The sequence below is a fragment of the Anthonomus grandis genome, chromosome 5 (genome assembly GCF_022605725.1).
Source record: "Anthonomus grandis grandis chromosome 5, icAntGran1.3, whole genome shotgun sequence".
NCBI lineage: Eukaryota > Metazoa > Arthropoda > Insecta > Coleoptera > Curculionidae > Anthonomus > Anthonomus grandis.
The window spans coordinates 31243253-31267440 of NC_065550.1; the positions used below are offsets into that span (position 1 = coordinate 31243253).

Here is a 24188-nt window from a genome sequence, read left to right on the forward strand (position 1 = left end):
ATTGAACCAATTTTATACAATTAAAATATTGTATAAAATTGGTTCACTTCCAAATATGTCTTTCACCGTTGAAGAAGAACAAGATGGTACTCTGCCTATTTTAGACCCTCGAATTAAGTTGTTGTTGATTTAATCCGATTATTAAATATGCTTTATTTCCAAGTAAAAGAAGAAAAGTGTTTTTTTTTATTTTGTACAATAAAAGTGATTAAATAGAAAATTGGTTTCCCCAAGATTGAGAAAACAGGTATCATTCGTTAGCTTAATGGTTTTGGAGTAAACCAATAAAGGATATTTTTTAAATTCAAGATTGCTAACCATGGTAACCTAGCGTTATGCTTGAATCTTTAGAGGAATCCCTTAATGTATGCGATTAAATGTTCATCGATTGTATCACAGACCCATCGGCCTTATAATTTTGATGTACATAAACACAAAAAAACTTTAAATAATTTAAAATCGGTAAATTTAATAATTAAATAAATTTAATTACCTATTAAGGTAATCTTCTAAAGCGGGTTTTATTTCTTTAAAATCTCTCTGAACCTATTGCAAAAACCTCTATAATAAGTTTTTTTAAAATGTTACATCTAAGGTTTCATTGTAATTAATTTTATTAAAATGTGTTTCACCTCTTTGAAACGTCATTGAGTCTATTGTAAACGCCCTGAAGAAATTAAAGTTTCCATATTAAGTCTTTAAGAACCAAAAATGTTGAAATCAAGGTAACATAAAGCTTACATTTTAATTAAACTAAGTAAAATCAAGTCTGTCTTTTTTAAGTTTCATCGAGCCTCCATTTAATAAGTTGCTTACCTTTCAGTATAATCTTCCAAGTTAAAACAGTCTTAAATACGACTTGTTAATATCGAATTTACCAAAAGCGGCATTGAACTTTCCGACATTATTAATATAATATAGCTGTTTAAATCCCTCAAATCGGAAAACTCATTCGTTTATTTTTTCTTTAGTGTTTAATTATCTACATAATAATAAACTATAATTAGCATGAGCTAACTTTATTTTTTTTATTTGCTTCATCGGCATTTAATCCTAAATATCTAAAGGAGAATGGTGTATAGGTGTACCTGGAAGAACAAGATTCGGACTGGGTGCAAACAGAAGCGACAGCAAGATAGTCCACTTTTTTATAACTTGGCCGCCTTTTTGTATTTTATGCCATTTATTATAACAAAAAAAAATACAGTCAAATTTTTTCATTATAAATATATTTTTAAAATATACAGACACTTTTCGGACATGTACAAGCATCACGTATGTTCTTCTCATTTGTAGAACGCCAACTTCACCGTAAAATACCTACAGCGTAGCTTCGAAATGGCCTTGGACGTAAAACCAAGCAAAACCCTCTCGGCCGCGTATTTGTTCGAAGTTTGCTCTTATTCGCCTCACTTCAAAGAGATCGTCCGTTGCGAGAGCGGCGAGAACGCGAACAAGTTCCACGACCCTACTTTGGACATGATCGTTGTCCTCACCCGGAAACTGTTAGACAAAAGTGAGGAAATTAAGATGGACAACGTCAGCGTGACCCAGATGGCCGTTTACGGTTTGATTTTGAGTGTGAGGCACATGTTGGAGAACCGGGATATGGGGTAAGTTAGATAATTTTGGGTATTGAACTTACGTGATCGACCAATAATAGTTCGACAATATTGGTGTCCTGCGTGTGCTTTACCGAGAAAAATTAATCGTTACCGTTTAAAGTTATTGTTATTAATTGGGGTGTTTTTTTTTTACAGGAGCCATAATGATTCTTATAAAACGGTGTTCAGTCATTTGGTGTCCAATTGTTTTAAAATAAGCGAGAAAATTATGCCGGTGGTGTGCAACCCTTCGCCCGAGGGTTATTTGCCTGATAATGTGGAGGAAATTGGGATTTGTGATAACGACGAATCGCCGAAGTCGCAACGGTTTTTAGGTAAGAAAACTGCTTGTTTTTTTACATATTTTGCCACAAAAAAAAACATTAAAACCTTAATGTCATCTTTAAAAAAATCTAGATCTAGATTTCAGATTTAAGGCTCGAATTTAAACCTCTTGATTTTTGAAAATATCTATGGAATCTTGATGTATCAAAGGTGAGACGATTCATACAGATTTAATATGATATTTAACTTATATTTAAAGTGATGCAAAAATAATATTATGTATATCATAACATCCCTGTTTTGAGTTAGAGAGTGGTTCACTGAATCACAATTAATAAATTTAAGAAAGCTGGGAAATTAAGAAATTCAACAGAAATTAATTATATTATTGCAAATTTAGAATTTTATAATTATAATACTTACCTGATTACTGATAATGTTCACATGCCCAATATATTAGAATTCAACAACGTGTTTTAATAAACCTTTTCTACCTAATTACTTACACAATTAATAGTTTTATGCATACAAGTTAATAATAGTACCTACTATACGTAAATCAATTTAATCATATTGCAAACAGTTAAATCTACCAATTTTGATGTACCAAATTTTGTTTCATATTTTTTTTTATTTATATTTCTTTGTTGATTTATCTCCGTATCACATTTTCCCTTGTTTTCAAATTCAATTGGCGGTTCTGGATCTATCTTAACGAAATGATTTATGTATTTTTTTGGTCAAAATAAAATTTACTTTTCTTTTGTCTTTGTTTCAACTTATTTAGATGAAACGTATTACTAATATGTTTTAGTTTTAGATGTTTTTCCGTAACTTGTAAAATACTTTTCTACTAATTACAATTACAGTAATTGTTCTGGAAAGTATAACTTGCTATCTATAGGAGTATGATGTAACTTTAATAGAGCTAAAAAAGGATCTGTTTTATCATAAAAACATTTATTAATTATAGTTTTAATTGTACCTATTTGCCTTTCTACTTGGCCATTAGACTGTGGGAAATTAGGGGCTGGTGTAAGTACAATCTAATCTCTTACAATCAATTCCTATTAAAATTTACGAAACATATCTGAGCACAACTAAGTACCATTAATTCAAAAAAGTAGTTCATTTTTCTCAGAGACCTCTTAATAATAAAAATTCAAAAATTGGAGGGACACAAACTCAATGGTCTCAGATTATGTTTATTTTTTAAAAAACTATCACACGTGTCTCGCCCTAAGGTATCATCAGATCTAAAAGTAGAAAGCAACCTAGTATAAAAAACAACAATGCTTAGACATGAGTGCCATTATCTGAAACGGTTGCATCAGGAATTCCGAACAGTGAGAAGATGTATTTTAAATACGAAATTATTGAATTGAAAGTGATATTATTTTCCAGGTATTTCAGATCGGAAATTTTTTTAAAATAATCAACAATACAAATATAAAATTTTTCATTCAATTTAAAAACATCCATTGCTATCTTTTTTCAAGGTCTATCTGCTAATTTATGATTAGTTAGTGGTTCTTTCGGAGTCGGTTTAGAAAATATAGTGCAAGATCTATTTGATGTAAAATTATCAATACCTTGTGACATATTCGGCCAATAAAATAGGGTAGGAGCGCGATGTTTAGTTTTTTCTCTACTCTACCTAAGTGACTTTTAGGCAATTTTGTTAAGACTTTTTCGCATGTTTTAGGTTTAATGATATTTTCATTAAAAATAGCTAAGTCGTTCGAACGAGACTAGTTTTTTTAATAACAAAAAATGTTTCAATCATTTTTTATAAAGTTTATAATTTGTAGCAAAACTGAGGCCGTTTTTGTTTGACTTGACTGAACTAATAAAACTTGAGCATGAATTTTATTTTCAGGAAGATATTAATTTGTTATACCTATTGCTTATTGAATAGTTATGGACTTTCGATAGTGCATCACCTATAGTTATTTTTGTGTCAGATTTATAAATTAAATGAATAGAATAAGGCTGAATTTCAATAAGCATACGTTGTAAATCCATCGGATATGAATGTAAAGGTTTTTTAAATAAAAAAACGAGGGGTTTGTGGTCTGCTTCCTCAATTATTGTTTTGCCATATTTTTTTTTTATTTGCCCACACTTTTTTTATATCTGTTAAAGATTTTTAAACGGATAATTGTTTTGAAGTAAGACACCTCCGATTGCGCTTTTTGTTGCATCAAAAGATCAAAAAACTGCGAAATTGGGCTTTTCGTGAAGATATTTTTCAAGTGAATAAATGGTTCTTGTTGAGGATGACCCAAATAGTTCCTTTTTAAGTAGAATTCAAAAATTTTTAGTTTCAAAAGACATGAGGGGAGTAAATTTTGATACATAGGTGATAATTCCTAAAAATTTCTTTTACATTCGCGTTTTTTAAAGCAAAAATTGTTTCTTCCTCATGCTTCTTTTTGTGAAAAAATGGGGCCCATGTATTTTATTTTGTTTAGACCTAACTCACGTTTAGATAAATTTCATTTTAGGTTAATTTGACGTGATTTGACAAGCACATTTTTTATTTAAAATCATGTTCATGCTCAAATTAAAAATTCATTAATATATGACACAACTTTCTGTGTCTTAGAAATTCTTGCGCAAATGTGAACAAAAAATCATTTTATATTTTTTATTTGGTGTGCATAATTTCATCAACAGATTGAAGGGGATAGTTTTCAGGGAATATTGCTTAAAAATATCTTTGTATTTCACGGAAACTTAAAATAATTACGAGTTTGTGTATTCTGTATTTTATTTTAGTCGTAAATTATTTCCATTTTCAATTGGCCCACTAAATTTTAAAATGTTTAATTCTGCACAATCAGATTTGCCTAAAGTTGCGGGCGAAGATTATTTTGCACAACAAAAATTTCTAAATATTCTTTGATATTTTTTTTGTATTCACAGAAAAGTAATTTTTTTTTAAAATGTCATTTTTTGATTTAGTATAAGTGGATCTGTTTATATCGCAATGGCAAGAGATTATTTTCGTGGAAAAATTTATAGTTGCTTTATTTTCGACATTTAAGTTAATGTTCCAGTTAGAGTCATTTTGCACTAAGTCAATTTTTGGTTATAAAACCAATAAAGTAATTTGAAGAAAGACTTTCATATATCCGTATTCTAGCATTTCATTTTTTTGATAGACCTACGAAATTTAGCAAAATAGTTTAATTTATACCATTTAACAATTTCTGCATTAAATAAATTGTTTTTATAAAATATATTTTTGTAATCCCTAGAAACATAATCTAAATAATTTATCTTGATCATATGAATCACGGTATGTTTTTTTAATAATATATAGTTTCCAGCACGTGCATCTGTGCCTTAATCCGTCCTGCAGTTTACATATGGAAATAGCTTTATCCAGAGTCAAAGCGTTAGTTTCCAGTAATTCCTTTTTAATATTTTTATGTCCTGATGCCATGTTAGTTTTTGCAATTTAATGGAAAACTAGTAGTTTTTAGACTTTATTTCACACTTATTTTGTTGAAAATTTTATCGCTCACTAAGTTTGAATTTAGTTTTGACAATTTGGGTTCCAAAAAACAGAAAATCAAACACCTTGAAATTCGTATTTTATTTTCCTAAGAAAACATCTATGGAATCTAGATGTACCACAGGTGAGACGATTCATGCATATTTAATATGGTATTTAACTTATATACGAGGTGAAGCACAAGTAATGTTATGCATATTAGAACACTTTTTCTAAGGTAATATAATTTTTCATTTAAATTCAAGGTTATGGAACTTAATATTAAGCTTAACTTTCTTGATGTTTTTGCGAATGTAGTGTACTATGAAGAAACTTTACGTATTTACAAATCTTGACCATATAAAAACGATTTACTTCAATTCTCCTCCTTTAACAGGCATTTTTTTAAAATTGAATAGTGTATGCTTGGCGTACAATGAAAGAAATGACCCTCCTGCTTGCCGAACTGGTAAAACAATCCATAAAGCTAGAGAACCAATTGCAAATGCTCCCCCAAGAAACCCTCAAGGAAATCGGCGAGTTTTTCGTCAACGTGTTCGTCCAGAGCAGACATCGTGGCGTATTCGAACAAGCTTACGTCGGTTTCAGTACAGTTTGCGAGCACTTTTGGCGATCTTCTTATCCAGCCATTGCGATCTTACCGAAAAAATGGCTTAGGGAGGCCTTGGAGCTGTGCACTGGTAAAAAACACTCGGAGGATCTTTGCGCTACAAGAAGAAGCGCTGGTTAGTACATATTTATTCCAAACATAGCATATTGTACACTTAAGTTGCATGCTAAAAATCCAGTGTTTTCCCCGCAGGTCTGCCGTTTCTGATCCTCTCGATCCTGACCACAGGACCGGACCCGAACAACTTCCATAAAACGATGACGATTTTATTTTTATGCGCCGAGGATCATCGAAGCGTCACCGAAGAGACCCGAATGCACTGCTTGAATGTGCTCCGGGCCATATTCAGGCACAGCAAGTTGGGGGAGTTGGTCGCCTCCTATGTTGCCCGAGGTGTCATTTTGGCCATCGGCGGGTTTAAGAGCGAATCCTGGGGGGTGAGTATTTCGTACTAATCGAGAGGTTTCCTAAACGTTATGCTTGGAGAAATGCTTAGCGCCGTCAGTGGTTGGTCCGGTAACTACCACTTTCGGCGGGCAATTTGAATTGCTCATTGTTTTTTAGCTATAGTACAGTTTTTAAACATGCCTATTTGTTTTATCAATGTATATTCCGACATCGAACTCCTTGTTTATGTGTCAAGAAAGACATCGATGGAATAAATCGGTGAGTTTAGAAGTACGACCTCATGAAGAATGCAAACTTTTTCCCAATAAAGTCTAAACAGGCAGAGATTCTTCTATTGATAAAATATACATGAATCTCCGTTTATATCATAGTTTTTTTTTTGGAATGGAGTTCTCGCATAGTAGGTATAACTTGTAGAAAAACAGTTATGCTAAGAATTGGTAGTGGCATTATTCTTATTTAAGAAAAAAGTACAAACAAAATCTTCTTCTTCTTCTTTCAGCAACCCGTCACAGTCCACTCCTGGACATAGATCTCCCCTATATTCTTCTATGTTTCTTTGTTCTGTGCCAGTTGGTGCCATCTGTTGCCCACTTTGTTTTTGACATCATCGAGCCAGCGTAACTGTGGTCTGCCAACGCTGCTTTTATGTATGCGAGGTCTCCATTGAACGATGTGTCTTGACCATCTCAAGTCGTCCTGTCGGGCGACGTGTCCTACCCAGCTCCATTTCAGGTGGGCTATGCGTGTTATGACGTCTTCAACTTTAGTTATTTGTCTAATACTCTCATTTGTGATATGGTCTTTCAGGCTTATTCCTAGCATCATCCGCTCTATGGCTCTTTGGGTGGTCCTAAGCTTGTTAGCTGATTTAACAGTGAGTGTCATGGTTTCCATTCCGTAAGTCATCACGGGCAGTAAGCAGGCATTGAAGACCTTTCTTTTCAAATTAATTGGATTAGTTTCATTTCTCAAGACGTGTGACAGTTTACCCGTGGCTGCCCATGTCAAACGAACACGTCTGTTTATTTCGGCAGTTTGATTTTCTTTGCCCAATTTGATGCAATGTCCCAAATATACATATACTTCGACGTTGTCAATAATTCGGTCTTCTATATGTACTTGAATATTGTCTGAAAATAATGTTGATAATTTGAAGTCAAATAATATTGTTAATTGTTCTTTTGTGTTTTTTTTTCAGAATTAGAATATATTTTCTGTCATACAATAACTGCTTAAGCTTAAACATATAGACTATTAGTTCAATTTGCAAAGTTTATAAAATCATTATAAGTTAATATAAAGTGAGTAATAGTAATATCAACTGAATGACAAAAAAAATATTTTATTAATTAATTTCTTTTATGAAATCACTTAAAATTAAAATTGTATATAACATGTATGAAAGTCGTGTTGTTTCTTATTTTGTGAGGTATTTTGAACTTTACTTCTCTGCCAAACTCTAAAAATGTCTATGTCTAATATAAGCCTTCTCTGGAATTTGCTTATGTATCGGCTCATTTAAATTCCCTTTAAGATGTTTAATCTAGTTACTTAAAAATCATAAAAAAAAAAATATATAAGAAGTAATTTAAGTTTTTTATAGCATGCCAATATTCTGTTGTTCAACTATTTGTATCTCAGATTTTAGACATAGAAATACACGAGTTACATTCAGTTCCTTGTTTCCTTTTTGAAGATATGCAGGAAAGTAAAAAAATAAGTCTCTAATCAGTCCTCAAGAACAATTTTGTGAAACAAAAATTACAAATTTCTTTCTTCGTCTGGACATACAAGTACATTTTATGTATTGCTTTCATATTTAAATATATTGGGTGTACGAACCATAAAAGCATAAGAATTCCTTAAAAAAATAATACTGAAAATCCAAATAAAAAATAGTAAGAAACATTATTTTCAAATGCAAATAAACTGACATTCAGCGACCAAATCAAGTAAAAACTTTGGGACTGCATAAATAAAATTTCTAATAAAACTAAATCGAAAACAGAAATATGTCAAGTAAAGACTGCTAATGGTAATGAATATACTGAGAAACAGAGAATTTGAAATGAATTATACAGGGTGTTTGGAAGGTGAGTAGCCAAACGGAAATGGTAAATAGGTGAGATGATTGGCTATTTAAAACGCATAGTATTTTTTTGTATTTCCTCAAATTTAAGGAGTAATATATTTTTTCCTTTTTTTATTAATTTTCCCCGTTTTTTTACTTTAACCTTCAATTTTTTTTCTTTTTGGTCAAAATGGCGCACAATTAATTTTATTTTAAAGACTAATGTTGTCTCATTGAGATTTAGGTAATAACTGAGAAAAATATTTAAAGAGAAACTAATAGTGAAGTAACAAACTTCCTCAAATCAATAGAAAAAAAATGTTACGTCAACTTTACAATGGAACAAATAATAATAAAAAAAGTTGTGGGGTTTTAAAATGTGTTAAAAAACTTCTATAGTTAATAGTCTTTCTGACGATATGCCACATGTAACAAAAATAATTAGGTAACTTACGAAAAACAAATAAGTTTTTCTTTGAAGACAAACGCGTGAACCAATTTCTTGAAAGCAACTTAATTGAGCAGGTATAAACTTATACCTTTTTCTAACACAGCTAAACCTGTTACGCTATAATCTCCTTTATCATTCGGCGACACTCCCTTTGTGCCCCGCTACCTTAAACTGTTACCTGTCACTAGCCATAATACGAGTATTATTTCTTCGAGACTTGCCTTTCTCCGCTACTTCACGTATTTTTAACTCGGCTCTACGCATATTGTTATTGTTGTTCATTTTCGTTAAGTTTTGTTTATTTTGTACTATGGCTGGTGCCTTTACAAACGAGGAGTACGCCGATATCCCAATGGCATATGGTAGAGCTGATGGAAATGGGCGAGAAGCAAAAAGAGTTTACCAACAGCGTTCTCCCAATAGACGCCAACCTAATCGTCATACTTTTGAAACGACCTTTAGACGCTTAAGAGAAACTGGTAGTCTAAATCGCCGTGAACCTGGAGTTCGCAGACAACGTAATGTTGCTGATGAAGAACGAATTCTGGAAGCTTTTGACGAAGATCCCACAACGAGGATCCGGCCTGTAGCTGCCAATCAAAACCTAAGTGTATGGAAGGACTGGTCTGTTCTTCATTACACTCCCGTGCAAGATCTTGAAGAAAACGACTACCAGACGCATTCAGTTTTGCCGCCTCCTGCTACATATGGACGTGGATAACCACGATTTCTTGAAAAACATACTGTGGACAGATAAATCCAAGTTTTCAAGGGAGGGAATTACCAACTTTCGTAATTTGCATTATCGGGCCCCAAAAGAAGAAAACTCAAAAATGAAGAAAGTCGTGTCCTTTCAAAGGAAATTGACGTTCCAACACGATGGGTGCCCAGCGCACTGGAGATTGGCGATCCGGGAGCACTTAGACAATCATTTCCCAATACTTGGATTGGCAGAAATGGCCCTATCCCATGGCCTGCAAGATCACCGGACTTGATGCCGCTTGATTTTTACGTCTGGGGCCGTGCAAAAGAACTTGTTTTCGAAGAATTTCGAACCTATAAATACAACGGAACAATTGATAGGAAAAATTAATGACGCTTTTGTAATAATGAGACGGGAACTAACATTACAGTATACCACAAGAGAAATAGGAAAGCGATGTTACGCGTGTATTAGAAATAATGGCCATCAATTTGAGCAAGACTTATTAATAAACGATTTGAAGTAAAAAATTATGTTTTTTTTTTAAATCACCCTGTAAAGGAAAGGGCACAATAGGTTAAGCTGTTTTAGAACGATGAAAGAGATAGCGCAACAGATTTAGCAGTGTTAGAAAGAGACATAAGTTTATACCTGCTCAGTTAGGTTGCTATCAAGAAATTGGTTCACGCGTCCTTGAAGACAAACTTATTTGTTTTTCGTAAGTTACCTTATTATTTTTGTTACATGTGGCATATCGTTAGAAAGACTATTAACTATAGAAGTTTTTAACACATTTTAAAACCCCACAACTTTTTTTTATTATTATTTGTTTCATTGTAAAGTTGACGTAACATTTTTTTGTATTGATTTGAGGAAGTTTGTTACTCCACTATTAGTTTCTCTTTAAATATTTTTCTCAGTTATTATCTAAATCTGAATGAGACAACATTAGTCTTTAAAATAAAATTAATAGTGCACCATTTTGGCCAAAAATTAAAAAAAAATTGAAGGTTAAAGTAAAAAAACGGGGCAAATCTTATAATAAAAGGAAAAAATATATTACTCCTTATTTGAGGAAAAACAAGAAAATACTATGCGTTTTAATAGCTAGTAACCTTACATATTCACCATTTCCGTTTGGCCACACACCTTCCAAACACCCTGTATAACTTCTATAAGCGACCTAGGTGACAATATTGCAAAAAAAAAATTAAAAATATGTATCAATCTTTCCAATTAATAGAAGTATAATAAAGTTTCCGATTTGCTGAAAAGCTATTTAACAACTAGAACACAGCGTGTTAACAGCAATAGAACTTTGAGCAGTCGAAGATATGTTAGGTTTTGCATACCACAGCGAACTGTATTACAAGTCTAGGCAAATTATAACAGCTTAAATTCAAAAGGACTTTATGGAACTGAACTGGTTTAAACACAATAAATTAATCCTAAATATACAGAAAACCAATTACATGGCTTTTTCAAATGCCCTTTCAAAGCTTGGCAATATTAAGATTGCTAATAATAAAATACCACAAAACAATCTATTTTAAATATCAAAATTGATAATGTATTTAGATCGAACCTGCATTTCGATGAAGTAGTTCATTTGTGTACCTTTGAGAATATTTAACTACTCAACAAGTAAAAATGGTAGTCTAGGATGGTGAAGTGTTTCTGAAACGCACACACAAAAATTGAAAATAATTCAGAATTGGTATTTAAAAATAATTTTTGGTAGAGACAGAGAAGATACAGGTAATTATGAACCGAAAATTCTCTACTAGACCAAACAACTTAGCATATTCAATAATAAGTCGTTTAAATGTTATGCTCCAAACGTAAAACTGAAAACTCGATATTCTTGAAAGGTAAAGAAGTTTTTAATGATGTAATTGATCTTAAATACACCCAATAAATGCTTTTTGATCCAAACTGCTTCTTAAAATATCAATTTGTACATATTACTTAGAATTATTATTATATTAGAAACGTCGTTTTTTTGTTTAAGGTTCGTAATTCGTCCACGTTGCTGTACGCCGCCCTGATGACCCGAATGTTTGGCGTGCAAAGAACCTCCGATCCGGATCAGTTGTGTATCAAAAATAAACTGACGGTTAAAGTGTTTTTTACGCGTTATCAGCAATTGCACCGATTTATTTTGGCCAGTTTGGCCGAGGAGTGTCAAAACAAGTCCAGTTTGATTTTGCAGCCGATTTTGATGATTTTGGCGCGGCTCTATCCGTCGAATTTCGATGAGGGATCTTCACAGGTAAGACACAGTAAAAGTAATAGTTAGTGCTCAATTAAAAGTAAGATTTCTTCCGTCTAACTTAAGTATTTTGCATCAAATTAATTCTTTTAGAGAATTGATTATTAAGATCTATATCACTATAATTTAAAAAAAAATAGTATATAACAATTTCTACACTTTTTTCAATTTAAAAACCAAAAGGCTACATCAGATATTATGAGAAATACTCTTATCAAAATAAAGACTGCATATACAAATCGTAGATAGTATTTGTTTATAACAATAATTGAAAAACTATAATAAGTACAAAGATTTATAGAAACTTCGTGGTTTAGAGTTTTTTTACCACAAAATTACCCTGATTTAATCAAATCTATTATGATTTAATTGTGTTGCCCTCATATGAATCTTTACATTACATATAATATTAATGTATGAATTGAAACTGCTTACTTTCTACATTGCTGGAAACGTGCTTAAGTAATTCCTTCGCTTAAGGTCCCTAATCCTACCAATCTGAGCCATGAAAGATTCAAAAAAATTATTGACAAATAAATTAGGTTATTTACTTGTAATGTGGTTTTGGCTGGGTTTTGGGATTGATGATTGATATATTAAATTCCCATGTTCTTATAGTAATTCTTCATTTTACTGGATTTAGTATGTCAGCTATCGAGCTAATAAAATCAAATGTAACAGGTCACAGGTGGTCACATATAAAGTAGTCATATACAGGGTGTTTCAGAACTATGGGATCAAACTTCTGGGGGTTGTTCAGTGCAACAGAAGAATCCATTTGAGTATAGCAACTCATCAACTGAACTTGAACCATCAAATAGCACACGTGACGTCGCTAAGAATATGAATACGAGTAACGCTTCTGTCTGGCGGGTACTACACGAGCAACAACTCCATCCATACCACTTCCAGAAAGTTCAAGGTATGACTGCAGCCGATTATCATCCCAAAGTTCAATTTTGTCGATGGCTTCTGGATCACATCATTGCACAACCAAATTTTTTACGATATGTTTTGTGGACCGATGAATCCTCTTTCACAAGAGACGGTATTTTTAATAGTAGGAATAGCCATGTTTGGGACGAAGAAAATCCTTATGCAATTTTTCCAAGAAAACATCAGAATCGTTGGTCTGTCAACGTATGTGCAGGCATTGTTGATGATTATTTAATTGGGCCATACCTTCTACCGGAACGGTTAACAGGACCTATTTATCTGCGTTTCTTGGAGGAAGTTCTCTTAGAACTCCTTACAATTTCTTACAAATCTTCTGTAATAGGTAGAAAGGCCCAGAAAGCTTCTTAACTGGTGTTTGTCAGTGGGTCGTGGCTAATTTTCGATTGCTTCTACTTTATCCGGATCAGTCTTGACACCTTTTTCTGATATTACATGGCCAAGGTATCGAACTTCTTTTTGAAATAAGCAACATTTTTTAGGAGCTTCAGGTTGGCCTCTCGAAGTTTGTTGTTGAATATTCTTTAAATGATCTTCAAATGTTTTTCCCAGTATGATGACGTCATCCAGATAAACTAAACATGATTCCCAAGTCATTCCACGTAAAACTGTTTCCATAAGTCTCTCAAAGGTAGCTAGAGCATTGCAGAGTCCAAAGGGCATGACTGTAAACTGCCAAAGTCCTGTTCCAGTCGAGAATGCGGTCTTTTCCTTATCTTCTGGGTGCATCTTTACCTGCCAGTATCCACTCTTTAGATCGAGTGTTGAGAACCATTGTGAACCTGCTAGCGTGTCCAGGGTGTCGTCAATTCTTGGTAGGGGATAACTATCTTTCTTGGTAATGTCATTCAGTCGCCAATAGTCTACACAAAATCTAGTGGATCCATCCTTTTTCTTCATTAGCACAACTGGAGATGTTCAAGGACTCTGAGAAGGTTCTATCATTCCTTGTGTCCTCATTTCTTTAAGCATTGAGAAAATTTCTCCTTGTTTAGCTATCGGAATTCTTCGAGGTGCTTGTTTAATCGGAGCATTGTCTCCTGTGTTAATTCGATGCTGCACCAAATCAGTTCTTCCCAGGTCATTATCGTGCAAGGAAAACACATCTTGATTTTCTTCAAGAAGACGTCGCAATTTACTACACTGGTCCATGGTTAAATTGGCAGAAGATTCTTCAAATAGGTTTTGTAAACATACAGGAAAAGGTCTGTTTGAATAACGACTTCTATCAGCATTTTTCATGACTGCCACTACTTCAGAGCATACGCCAATGTTCTCTCCTTGTTTTAGGTGTTGATCATATCCTTTTAAATTTACCATTCGAACCAAAACAGTAGATTTCTTCTGCGTAGATAACGTCTTAGCTGGAAAAATTCCTTGACCATATAGTTTGCAGTTTTTCCATGGGCTCAATCAAAACAGTTTCTCCCTCTTTTCCTCGTGTTATAGAATTAACCACCACCTCTGAATTTGCTGGTCTGGTAATATCCTTGAATAACTTAACGACTCTGCTATTTACTTTATCTTCATATAGGTGGTGCATAAAAATCTCTTCATTTCTCGTCGTCAATATCCGGTTATATACATCCATTTTAAACTGCTGAACATTCATAACATCTAATCCTAATATGACATCATCCATGATTTCTGCCACTAGTACTAGTTGTTGGAATGTTGTTAAGCCAATGGTGACGGTAGCTTCATGCAATCCAAGAATCGGGATCCTTTTTCTATTTGCAGACTCCAGAATTAAATTGAGAGAACCCCCAGTTTAATTCTGGAGAAGAACTTCCCAGAACTCCTTGAAAATGTTCCACTAAACGTTAGACAGCAAATGTAGTTTCAGCATGATGGAGCGCCGGCTCACTTCGCTGTACAAGTACGCGAGTATTTGGCTCAGCGGTTTGGGCACCGTTGGATTGCCAGAGGTGGAGCAGTTTCTTGGCCTCCTAGGTCACCCGATTTAACGTCGCTCGATTTTTTGTTGTGGGGACATGTAAAGTCTTTAGTCTACGAAACTCCAGTAGAATCAGAGCTAGACTTAATTGGACGAATAACAGCAGCATTTGAAATCATTCAAAACGAGCATCAAATTTTTAGTGTAGTCCGCCGAAATCATGTGCGGAGTTTAAATCGGTGTATTGAGGTTGGAGGAAGACATTTTGAACAATTGATGTGATGGTATCATATACAAAAGGTAAAAATAAATGCATCAGGTCCTATTTAGGTAATTAATATTTTTTTTAAATTTAAACGCGTCTTAGGGCCGTAGTGCCGTAGTGAAACATTGCCGGACATGGGTTCCTATACTCAAATGGATTCTACTGTTGCACTGAACAACCCCTAGAAATTTAATCCCATAGTTCTGAAACACCCTGTATATTATTAATTTTTGCCAAATAAACTAAATGTTGCTAATGAGCGCATAGAACTTGACTTAAAGAGCATTGCATTAACTTTCGTCAAACACCACCTAAAAATTAACACCTTTAAGTCGAAATTCATTTATTGGAGTAGCTGCAATAGAAATAAAAATTGGAATGGTACCGAGGATATTAAAGAACTGAGACAGGGATATGTCCGAAAAACCAGCCATAAAGTCGAGATTTTGCCTCCTTTAAGACGTATATCCTGGACGCAGCTTAAAAATAAGTGAAGAATTATTATAAAATTAGTGTTTTTATACGTAATTGATTAAACTGCAATAGAAAAACACAATTTTAGAATGATACTAAGGATATTACAGAACCGAGACAGGGATATGTCCAAAAAACTGGACATAAAGTCGAGATTTTGCCTCCTTCAATACCTATATCCTGGATGCAGTTTAAAAATAAACGAAGAATTACTATAAAATTAATGTTTTCGTACGTAATTGCAATAGAAAAATACAATTTTAGAATGATACCGAGAGTATTAAAGAATTGAGACTAGGATACGTCCGAAAAACTGGTCATAAAGTCGAGATTTTGCCTCCTTTAAGGCCTATATCCTGGAAGCAGTTTAAAAATAAGTGATGAATTATTATAAAATTAGTGTTTTTATACGTAATTGATTAAACTGCAATAGAAAAACACAATTTTAGAATGAAACTGAGGATATTACAGAACTGAGACATAAAGTCATTAAGTCGAGATTTTGCCTCTTTCAATACCTATATCATGGATGCAATTAAAATGCAAAAATAAGCGAAGAATTATTATAAAATTAATGTTTTCATACGTAATTAGACAAACTGCACTAGAAAAACACAATTTTAGAATAATACTGAGGAGATTAAAGAATTGAGACAGGGTGTCCAATGTCCGAAAAACTGGCCATAAAGTCGAGATTTTGCTCTTGTTTTCATACATAATTGGATAAACTGCAATAAAAAACATAATTTTAGAATGATATCAAGGATATTTAAGAACTGGGACCTATATTCTAAACTTCCACAGCAGCACAAGCTTTTAACTATCTTTGAGAAGTGTTTAGTCTTCAGCAACGTATTAAAGATCCTGCTAGAATAAACAACCGGTGAAATATCCTTATCTTGACATAATTGTAACTAGTAGCAACATTGATTGTATAAGCTCTTAATCAACATGTACCGTGCCGAAAAAAAACTGGGACATTAAGATTTTGGTAGGGAATTGTCTTCTAGTCTATTATAGTAAATCGCATTCCTTGGGTATGGTATGCATATTTACGCATTATGAATTTTTGGAGTCTTAATAACTACATAGTTAAATAATAATATTGATACAAAACATTTTTATTTTTCGATATTTATTTTTATATGGAACACATTTTATAAATAAACCAAAACTAAATAATATCTTTTTTGATAATATGGAATAAAAAATTATACTTAGTAAGCGCACCGTCGCGTCGTTATGAATTACAGCTTGCAAACGTCGTGGCATACTTAAAATTAAGTTTCTGGTATATTCGTCGGTTATTTGGTCGCATGCGTCATCTATCTTTAGGCGTAATTCATTCTGATTATATCCTAAGGCATTAAGCCTTCCCTGCACTATTTGATAAACGCCTGGTCCTCTAAAACTAATCCAGGCCCAAACCTTTATACTAAAACGTCCACTTTGATTGGTCTTAGGTGTATATTTTTCATCACATCTGGTATTAGAAGGCCTGTAAACGCGGATTTTGCTTTTATTGCACGATTGAAAGGTTTTTTCATTTGAAAATATTACCGTTTCCCATATGTTGTTTTGGTGTGCATATTGATGGGCAAATTCTAATCTTCTCTGTTTGTTTGCTTCAGTCACAAATATTTTATTTGTTGCACAGCAACTTTTAATTTCCGAATTTCTTACCCTGCTACGAGCTGTATTAGCTGAACCAAGAAAATGCGTGCCTTTATTGCTATTTCAAACGGATTTTTAGAAGGTATTTTGAAAGAAGGATTTTGTTGACGTGACTGTCACAAAATTAAATTAACTTTGACAACATCAAAATATATTATTCTAATAGACCAAGAGATTTAGGAGATTTTGCTGTCCCAGTTTTTTTTCGGCACGATAGTACATCGGAATCCATATCTGATCATAATTTAGTTCAAGCTACTTTAGATCCACCAAAATTTAAATAACGTAAAAAGTCTCATTTTTTAACAATATTTATAAATATTCTTATATAAGTAAATAAAAATTGTAATTTTATATGTATGCAATGTTAATGTGGTAATGAAAGTTTTCTGAACTTGAAGATAATAAAATTAAATAATATTGTGTTGCAGAGTTTATTTATTTCCCAAATAAGAACAATTTACAAAAAATCGAAGCTTCCTGGACTTAAAATTAAATATTTTACCAGTCATAGCTCCCTATATTCAAATAAAAAAAAACGTAAATGTCAATTCATTGTAATTTCCCCTATATAAGATTATCAAAAGTGTACGCTGTTTCCTAATAAATTCCTTTATACCCAGGTATCCGAATATCTACCGTACATCGACATTTGCTTATCGAATCCCGAATATCGAACGAGAGAAGCGGCAGCTAAAGCATCAGTGGCCCTGATAAACGTCAAAGATGTCAAAAGTCACTTTGACAAGTGCTTTCAGCGACTGTCCAATCATAAAATACCGGATAACGAGTGTCACGGGACACTATTACAGGTAGGACAGTGTTTACAGTTAAGTAAATGAGAGTTCTGTACTGGGTGTAACTAAGCTTAAATTTTCAGGTCCCCTGCGTATTATTTAAAAAATACTTGAATAAGTGTTTTTCAACCTCTTGTATATTATTCAGAAAAATGCTAAAATATGTTTTTATCGTTTATTCTGATCCTTTATATAAATTTTCAAGGGTCTAACTGTCTTAGTTTTGGATTTACAATGATTTTTTTTAAAGAAAACATTTACTTATTACCGAAAACTCAGTTTTCATCCCCTTTCACCTAAATGCTGAAATAGGTGTTTATCTTTTAATCTGATTACCATTTTCAATGGTTTCACATTTTATAAGAATGACTTTCGGCTGTATCTAGGGACGTATTAATCCTATATCCTGCGAAAAACATTTAGTGTCATCAAGAAAATGACAACAAAAAAAATTCAGTTCCTAGAACGGCCGCTAGAGGGTGCAACATGGATTTTTTTGCAAAATTTAGTTTTAATTCCCGTGATACAACCCGAGAGACGTTCTTAGTCGGACGCCCGGTACAGACATAATTAAATTAAATTTCATTCGTTACAAGTAATAATTATGATTTTTTAGATGCATCATATATTGAAAAGTGTCCAAATAAAAGAGCTACCCATATCGGAATATTTAAAACAGAGCGCGCATATATGGGAACACGGCGAGAAACGGTTCAGTCATATGACGGTCAGTTTATACACGGAGTTGGTCACGTCGTTTTTGTATATGTGAGTCAATTTTTAATTATTCCCTAGCTTAAGAATTTGTATAGTAGGCCGGACGTTTTGGGCCTGAATTTATGTATAAATAAAGTGTTCATTTTAAGTGAATTTGGTCTAAAAGTTGTTTATGAATTATTTACGAAATACGACACGGAATATTTTGGCTAAACTAAATTGGGAATATCAGAGGCATTCCAGAGGTATCTTTTAAAATTATTTTTATGACGTACAGGGTGTTTGTTGAAGTGTAGAAACATATCGAATTTATGTTTTTTTTAAACGGAATATCCTGAATATTAATTGATTTTTGGCCTTTTACATCATAAATAAAGATAGATTTTATTAAGGTTTATCCAGCCTACTAAGTTGCTTAATGTAAACGGAACACCCTGTATTTTATATCACCAATAAATGTTACAATGAATTATTTTTGGAATTTAATCAGGTCCTCCTATACCTAAACCTTTACATTTTTATGAAAATTACATTTTTTTAAAGTACATGTTGATTTTTTGCTATTAATTCAATACTCTCAGAGTAGGCGATGACAGGTTGGCAGGTCATGTTGTTTATAATTTATCTGTCAGATTAGGAAATTTTTCAATAATAGGAAGGGGTAGTCCTATCGAGTGGCCTCCAAGATCCCCGGATTTGACAACGCCGGATTTTTTCTTATAGGGATATAATATCGTCGTATCCCTGCGAAAAGTCACTAACACGCATTTATTAAGTTTTAAGATAAATCAATATAAAGTTTTATTCCTATTTATTAAATAAGTCTTAATTTATTTTAAGGCAAGCTGTGTTTCAACGTTTTCCTATTTAAATGTACATTTGAATTTAACTCTCAAAATGCAACTTTTTTTCCAGAAAGTATAATAAAAACCCAATTAGTGACTTTTAGCAATAAAAAAAACTAAAGTGAACCAGTAATTAGTTACTTTATTGGACCAGGTACAAGTCAGTAAAAAAGATACAAAATCACATGCAATCAATGCAAGTGTAATGCCTAATTGTAAATCAGGCTTATCGAGGCTTAGTCGACAATTTAGCCACTTTTTCCTACTTCTGACCTTCTTCTTCACTTTCATCCTCATTTTGCTCAGGTTCCACGGTGTGGTCTTTTACGTTGGTGGCAGTTGGTAGTGACTGATACCATGGGTGAAGTTCTTCTGGTATAATATTTTTCTGACACAATTTTAATAGATCTTGCTTTTTAGGAATACTAATGGGAAGAATTTCTTTATACGCTTTTTTAATATCTGCAATTTTATTTTGACGACCTCGCTTAAAAACATTTAAAGTACTGTAGGATCCATTATTGCTATGAGGAAACTTTATTATCCCTGGGCTTTGTTTTTCGTAGCGTAGACATTTGATTTAAAGCCATTTGACTATGTTGCCATCATCATCTTTAAGGCGATTTTTAATCATGCGCTTACTAAGGTCTTTAAGGTCAAGAATATCAGAAAATTTTAATTGACTTACATGATAGGGATTGGTTGTTTTTCTATTCCTATTCGATCTGGCCTTTTGAATTATGTTCAGCCACTCCAATACAGAATTCACACTAACATGCCTCTTTTCCCTTTCGATCGCACTATGCATACTGTCCACTTCCATAAAAGAGTGTCCGGACTCCAAAAATGTTTGTTCAATGACATCTATGTGAGTGGTCTGTGTAAGGAAGAGTAATAATGCAGAGATGTGCTGATTCCTATTTTGGCCTCCGCACGTATCCGAAAATAATGAGATTTCTTTATATTCTTAGGAAGTTTTAAAATCCACTGCATCAGGGCAGTCCCGATTTCATAACTTCCTCTCTTTCCATTTACTTCAGACCAGACAATGCAGTACGCCTCATTAGGTAGTCTGGATTCGTAAATACACAAGTTGTAGATACAGAGTTTCCTTGAGTAGTATAACAGCGATTTCTCACCCGACGGTATTTAAAGAACACTCTGTAAGTCGAATGTAGCAGAAAGGAATGTAGCATCTTCATTTGACAGCACCTTGTCTTGTTCTTTAGCTAAATTAGCTTCATTTTTTCGAACAATATGATTATTGTAATCAGACTCAAGTTGCTCAGTAAGTGTTGTTGTCTTTTTGGCCTCTGAAAATTTATTACACACAAGGAACACTGGTCTTTTTTCGGCACAAAAAATGACAGATTAAATGACGTGCAAAAGATTTTTCTGTACACTGAGTGAGTCACGGGTGTTCGGTTATTTTCCACGCAAAATTGTTTGTATAAAAAAATTATTTTGCTGATGGATAACTTTGAGTCCAAATAAAGTCTTTTTGTAGTTTTTCTGCAATAGTGTGACTCCATTGGAAACATATTAATGTGCTGTTTTACAAAGGCAACATCTTCGTCTTTAGTTTCATTATAAGGTTTCTTGCCCCGCCTATCATCCGGTGCGAAAACCCCATCTTTACAACCTTCAAAGGCTTTATTTATTGGGCCATTACTTATGCTTAATGTTTTTTGGAAAAATGTTTGACATACCCTGTGCTCTGTTTCATTTTTCATAAAATAGCATGCTCTACTACATTTGCTTTTTTTGGCGTTTTTTGGTCTCTCTGGTTTTTTTCGTTTTATAAATTTTAAAATAAAATCCTTTTGCCTCGTATAACTGGAGAAACTCCAAAAGTATTTGCAAACGTTAAGCCTGCCTTCTTCACTAAAAATAGTGCTGCACTTATATTTACAACTGTCGCAGTTAACTGGCTTGGGTAACTTGGCTGGTCTAGATTTTTTTCTTTGTTTTGTAAGGCTGACAATTAAACATCTTTTTTTTTCAATATTTTTTCGCCAATTAGATGGATTGGCTTGTGTCCACCGACACTTTTTTTTCGGTAGATCTCTTTACGCCATCCAAACAATTTTCTTCTTCCTCTTCCCTTCTTTGTTTCCTTCCTTGTAAACTTTCTTGTTCCTCCTCACTGTTAGTCTCATCAGGCTCATCAGCAGCTGGTACCCAATTCTTGTCTGCTACAGAGTCATCGTCTGATTCATCCTGCAATAGAAGGATGTTTTAATCATAAAATGTTGCAGTTTTATTTAAACAGACTTACAAAATCGTCAAGTACAGCAATTGATAGTGGGCTTCTACGTTCTCTATTTGAATCTCCTAAAGGCCTAATTGTGCTGCTGCAGGAAGCTATTTCCTCAACAATTAATGGATTCTGCAATTATTAAAAAATATTCTTAATCTTAATCTCAATATTATTATTATTATCATTATTTTGCTTACAGAACACTTTACTTCAACGTTACTGGGGGCGGGGGCTGAACATACACTTTCACTGTTCTCACTATCTGCCGTGACATGTATAGGGATTTGATCGTTTTTTTCCTAAAATTTAAACGAAACTATATGTATAATGTAGTCCTAAATTAATTTATTTAAGTGCACACTACCAAAATTTCTATCATTTTACTTTTATTACAAGCAAATAAATAATACCTAATTTTACAAAAATCAAATTTAACATTATGCGAAAAATCATTAACTGCCAATTTTATTTAAAAGAAGCCATTTAAAATATAAATGAAAAAGCTAAAAACATTAAACCGTAAGTACGTTTTTTTTAGTCTTAAACATCTCAAATGTTATAATATTTTTAGGTTTTAAAAAAACGTGAAGCTAAATGTTTTCATTTTTAAGGTTATGTTTTTTTACTTACCTTATTCAAAGCTAGTTTTAGAAGCTTTAAGCTTCGAGAACTCATCGTTGTCAATATATTATTAAGCCATAAATTAGTTACTTTTGCATACAAAAAATGAATAAAACAATTAAAAAAAATACAAGTAAATAATAGGCATCCAGAACGCCTCTTATAATCCCAATTTTTTTTACGTTGTAGTTTAACCAAAATACTTCGTGTCGTATGTCGTGATAAACCCTAGTTTCGTGTTTTTAACCCTCCTCACCCTAAAACAATTATTTCTTCTCTAGCTTTCGAGATTTCGACGACCTCTCGTGGCTCAAACGGATTCTACTGTACATCTCGAAAAACGTAAAAAACTACGTTGAACCGTTGACGTGGAAAGGGAATTTCGCCCTCACCAGAACCCTATTGGCCTGTTTTATCATAATCAATAAACTGGAGGAGACAAACGTGACCTATTCCACCATCACGAACGAAATTATTGGGATTTTGTACGGGAGACCTACGCCCATGAAAAAATACTATTTGGAATTGCTGATTTGTTTAAATCAAATGCACCTGTACTATACTAAGGTAGACACTGCTGTGGTAAGCATTAAGGAATCTAGTTTTAAGGTTAAGCCAGAAATTAGAGGAAGATTATGGTGGATGATCCGGGGGCAAATCACTACTTTTTGCCTATTTGTATTTTACAAGTGTGGCTCACGTTCAAAGTTATTATTTCAAAAACTATTCGTTTTAGAAACGTAGTTTATACACAGTTTTATGACTTTAACTTTATTGTATGGATTTGGTAGGTGCTATTTTTTTTAATACGGCCCTGGATTTTCTATAATTTGTATAACATTAACATCTAAAGCATCTTGTAACAAATTCAGGAACACACCTTTATTAATAACGTCAAAAACTCTAACAATTAGGTACAAGGTAAAAACTGACTAAACAATTAAAATGAATAAAATGCCACCAAACGCGATCCCTTTTAAAGACCCATGAAATAATTTCGAAATGTTTTGATTTTTTTTAATTGTTTTTGCCGGTAGAGACCAATAATTTTAAAAGAATACTGACAGTCAAAGCAAGCAAGTATACAAATTCTAGAAAGTATAAAATACAGTTGGGGCTCTCAAACAAGAGGAACTGCTTAAAAACTAGACACTATGGGTGTCTAATTTTTAAATTTTTGATCAGTTAAGTTAAAATAAACTTAAATGATCAACTTAAACTACAAAACAGGAGCAAAACAATATAAAAATTATAAGAATAATTTCTTTACATATCCAGTAATATACCAACGTTTAACGGCGTTTTTTTTCTTAGTTTGGTTCAACTATGGCACGCCTAAGCCTCTCTCAGGGCCGTACCGATACGGTAAATATCCCTTTTTTAATAAATTAAACTCTTCAATAAAACGAATTTTCTTGCAGCCCCATATCGATCAGAACATGGAAAGCCACGCCCTATTTAGCACCGGCGATGTGGAAATAACCAGCGATATTAACGATCTGGTCAAGTCGTTTAATAAAACCTCCGTGGAGCAAATATTGAAACACATCCATATGTATTTGAAAGGGTTTTTGATGGAGGAGCTGAAGATCCAGAATTACATTAAGAAGGAGGATCGCGTGTTGTTATTTTTACTGTTAAACTATTATCCCTGCGCCATTAAGTTTTTAAGGTATGCATTATTTAACCTCTTCAGGCTGTTACAGTAATAAATTTATAATAGAGGAAACCCTAATAATTCAACAACTATTTTA

General features: G+C 33.1%; 1 protein-coding gene across 2 annotated transcripts in view; it reads left to right on the forward strand.

The window, feature by feature from the left end:
• LOC126736248 (uncharacterized) overlaps positions 1-24188 on the forward strand; it is a 44219-nt gene that overhangs the window by 9212 nt on the left and 10819 nt on the right. Inside the window, exons 9-18 of one of the 2 annotated variants that reach the window (XM_050440513.1) lie at positions 1297-1613; positions 1761-1939; positions 5811-6137; positions 6215-6459; positions 11670-11930; positions 17818-18006; positions 18608-18759; positions 22716-23016; positions 23749-23799; positions 23856-24106. In XM_050440513.1, coding sequence (XP_050296470.1) covers positions 1297-1613; positions 1761-1939; positions 5811-6137; positions 6215-6459; positions 11670-11930; positions 17818-18006; positions 18608-18759; positions 22716-23016; positions 23749-23799; positions 23856-24106 — 2273 coding nt within the window. The remainder of the gene's footprint in view (positions 1-1296; positions 1614-1760; positions 1940-5810; positions 6138-6214; positions 6460-11669; positions 11931-17817; positions 18007-18607; positions 18760-22715; positions 23017-23748; positions 23800-23855; positions 24107-24188) is intronic. The other variant, XM_050440514.1, reaches the window with a different exon arrangement.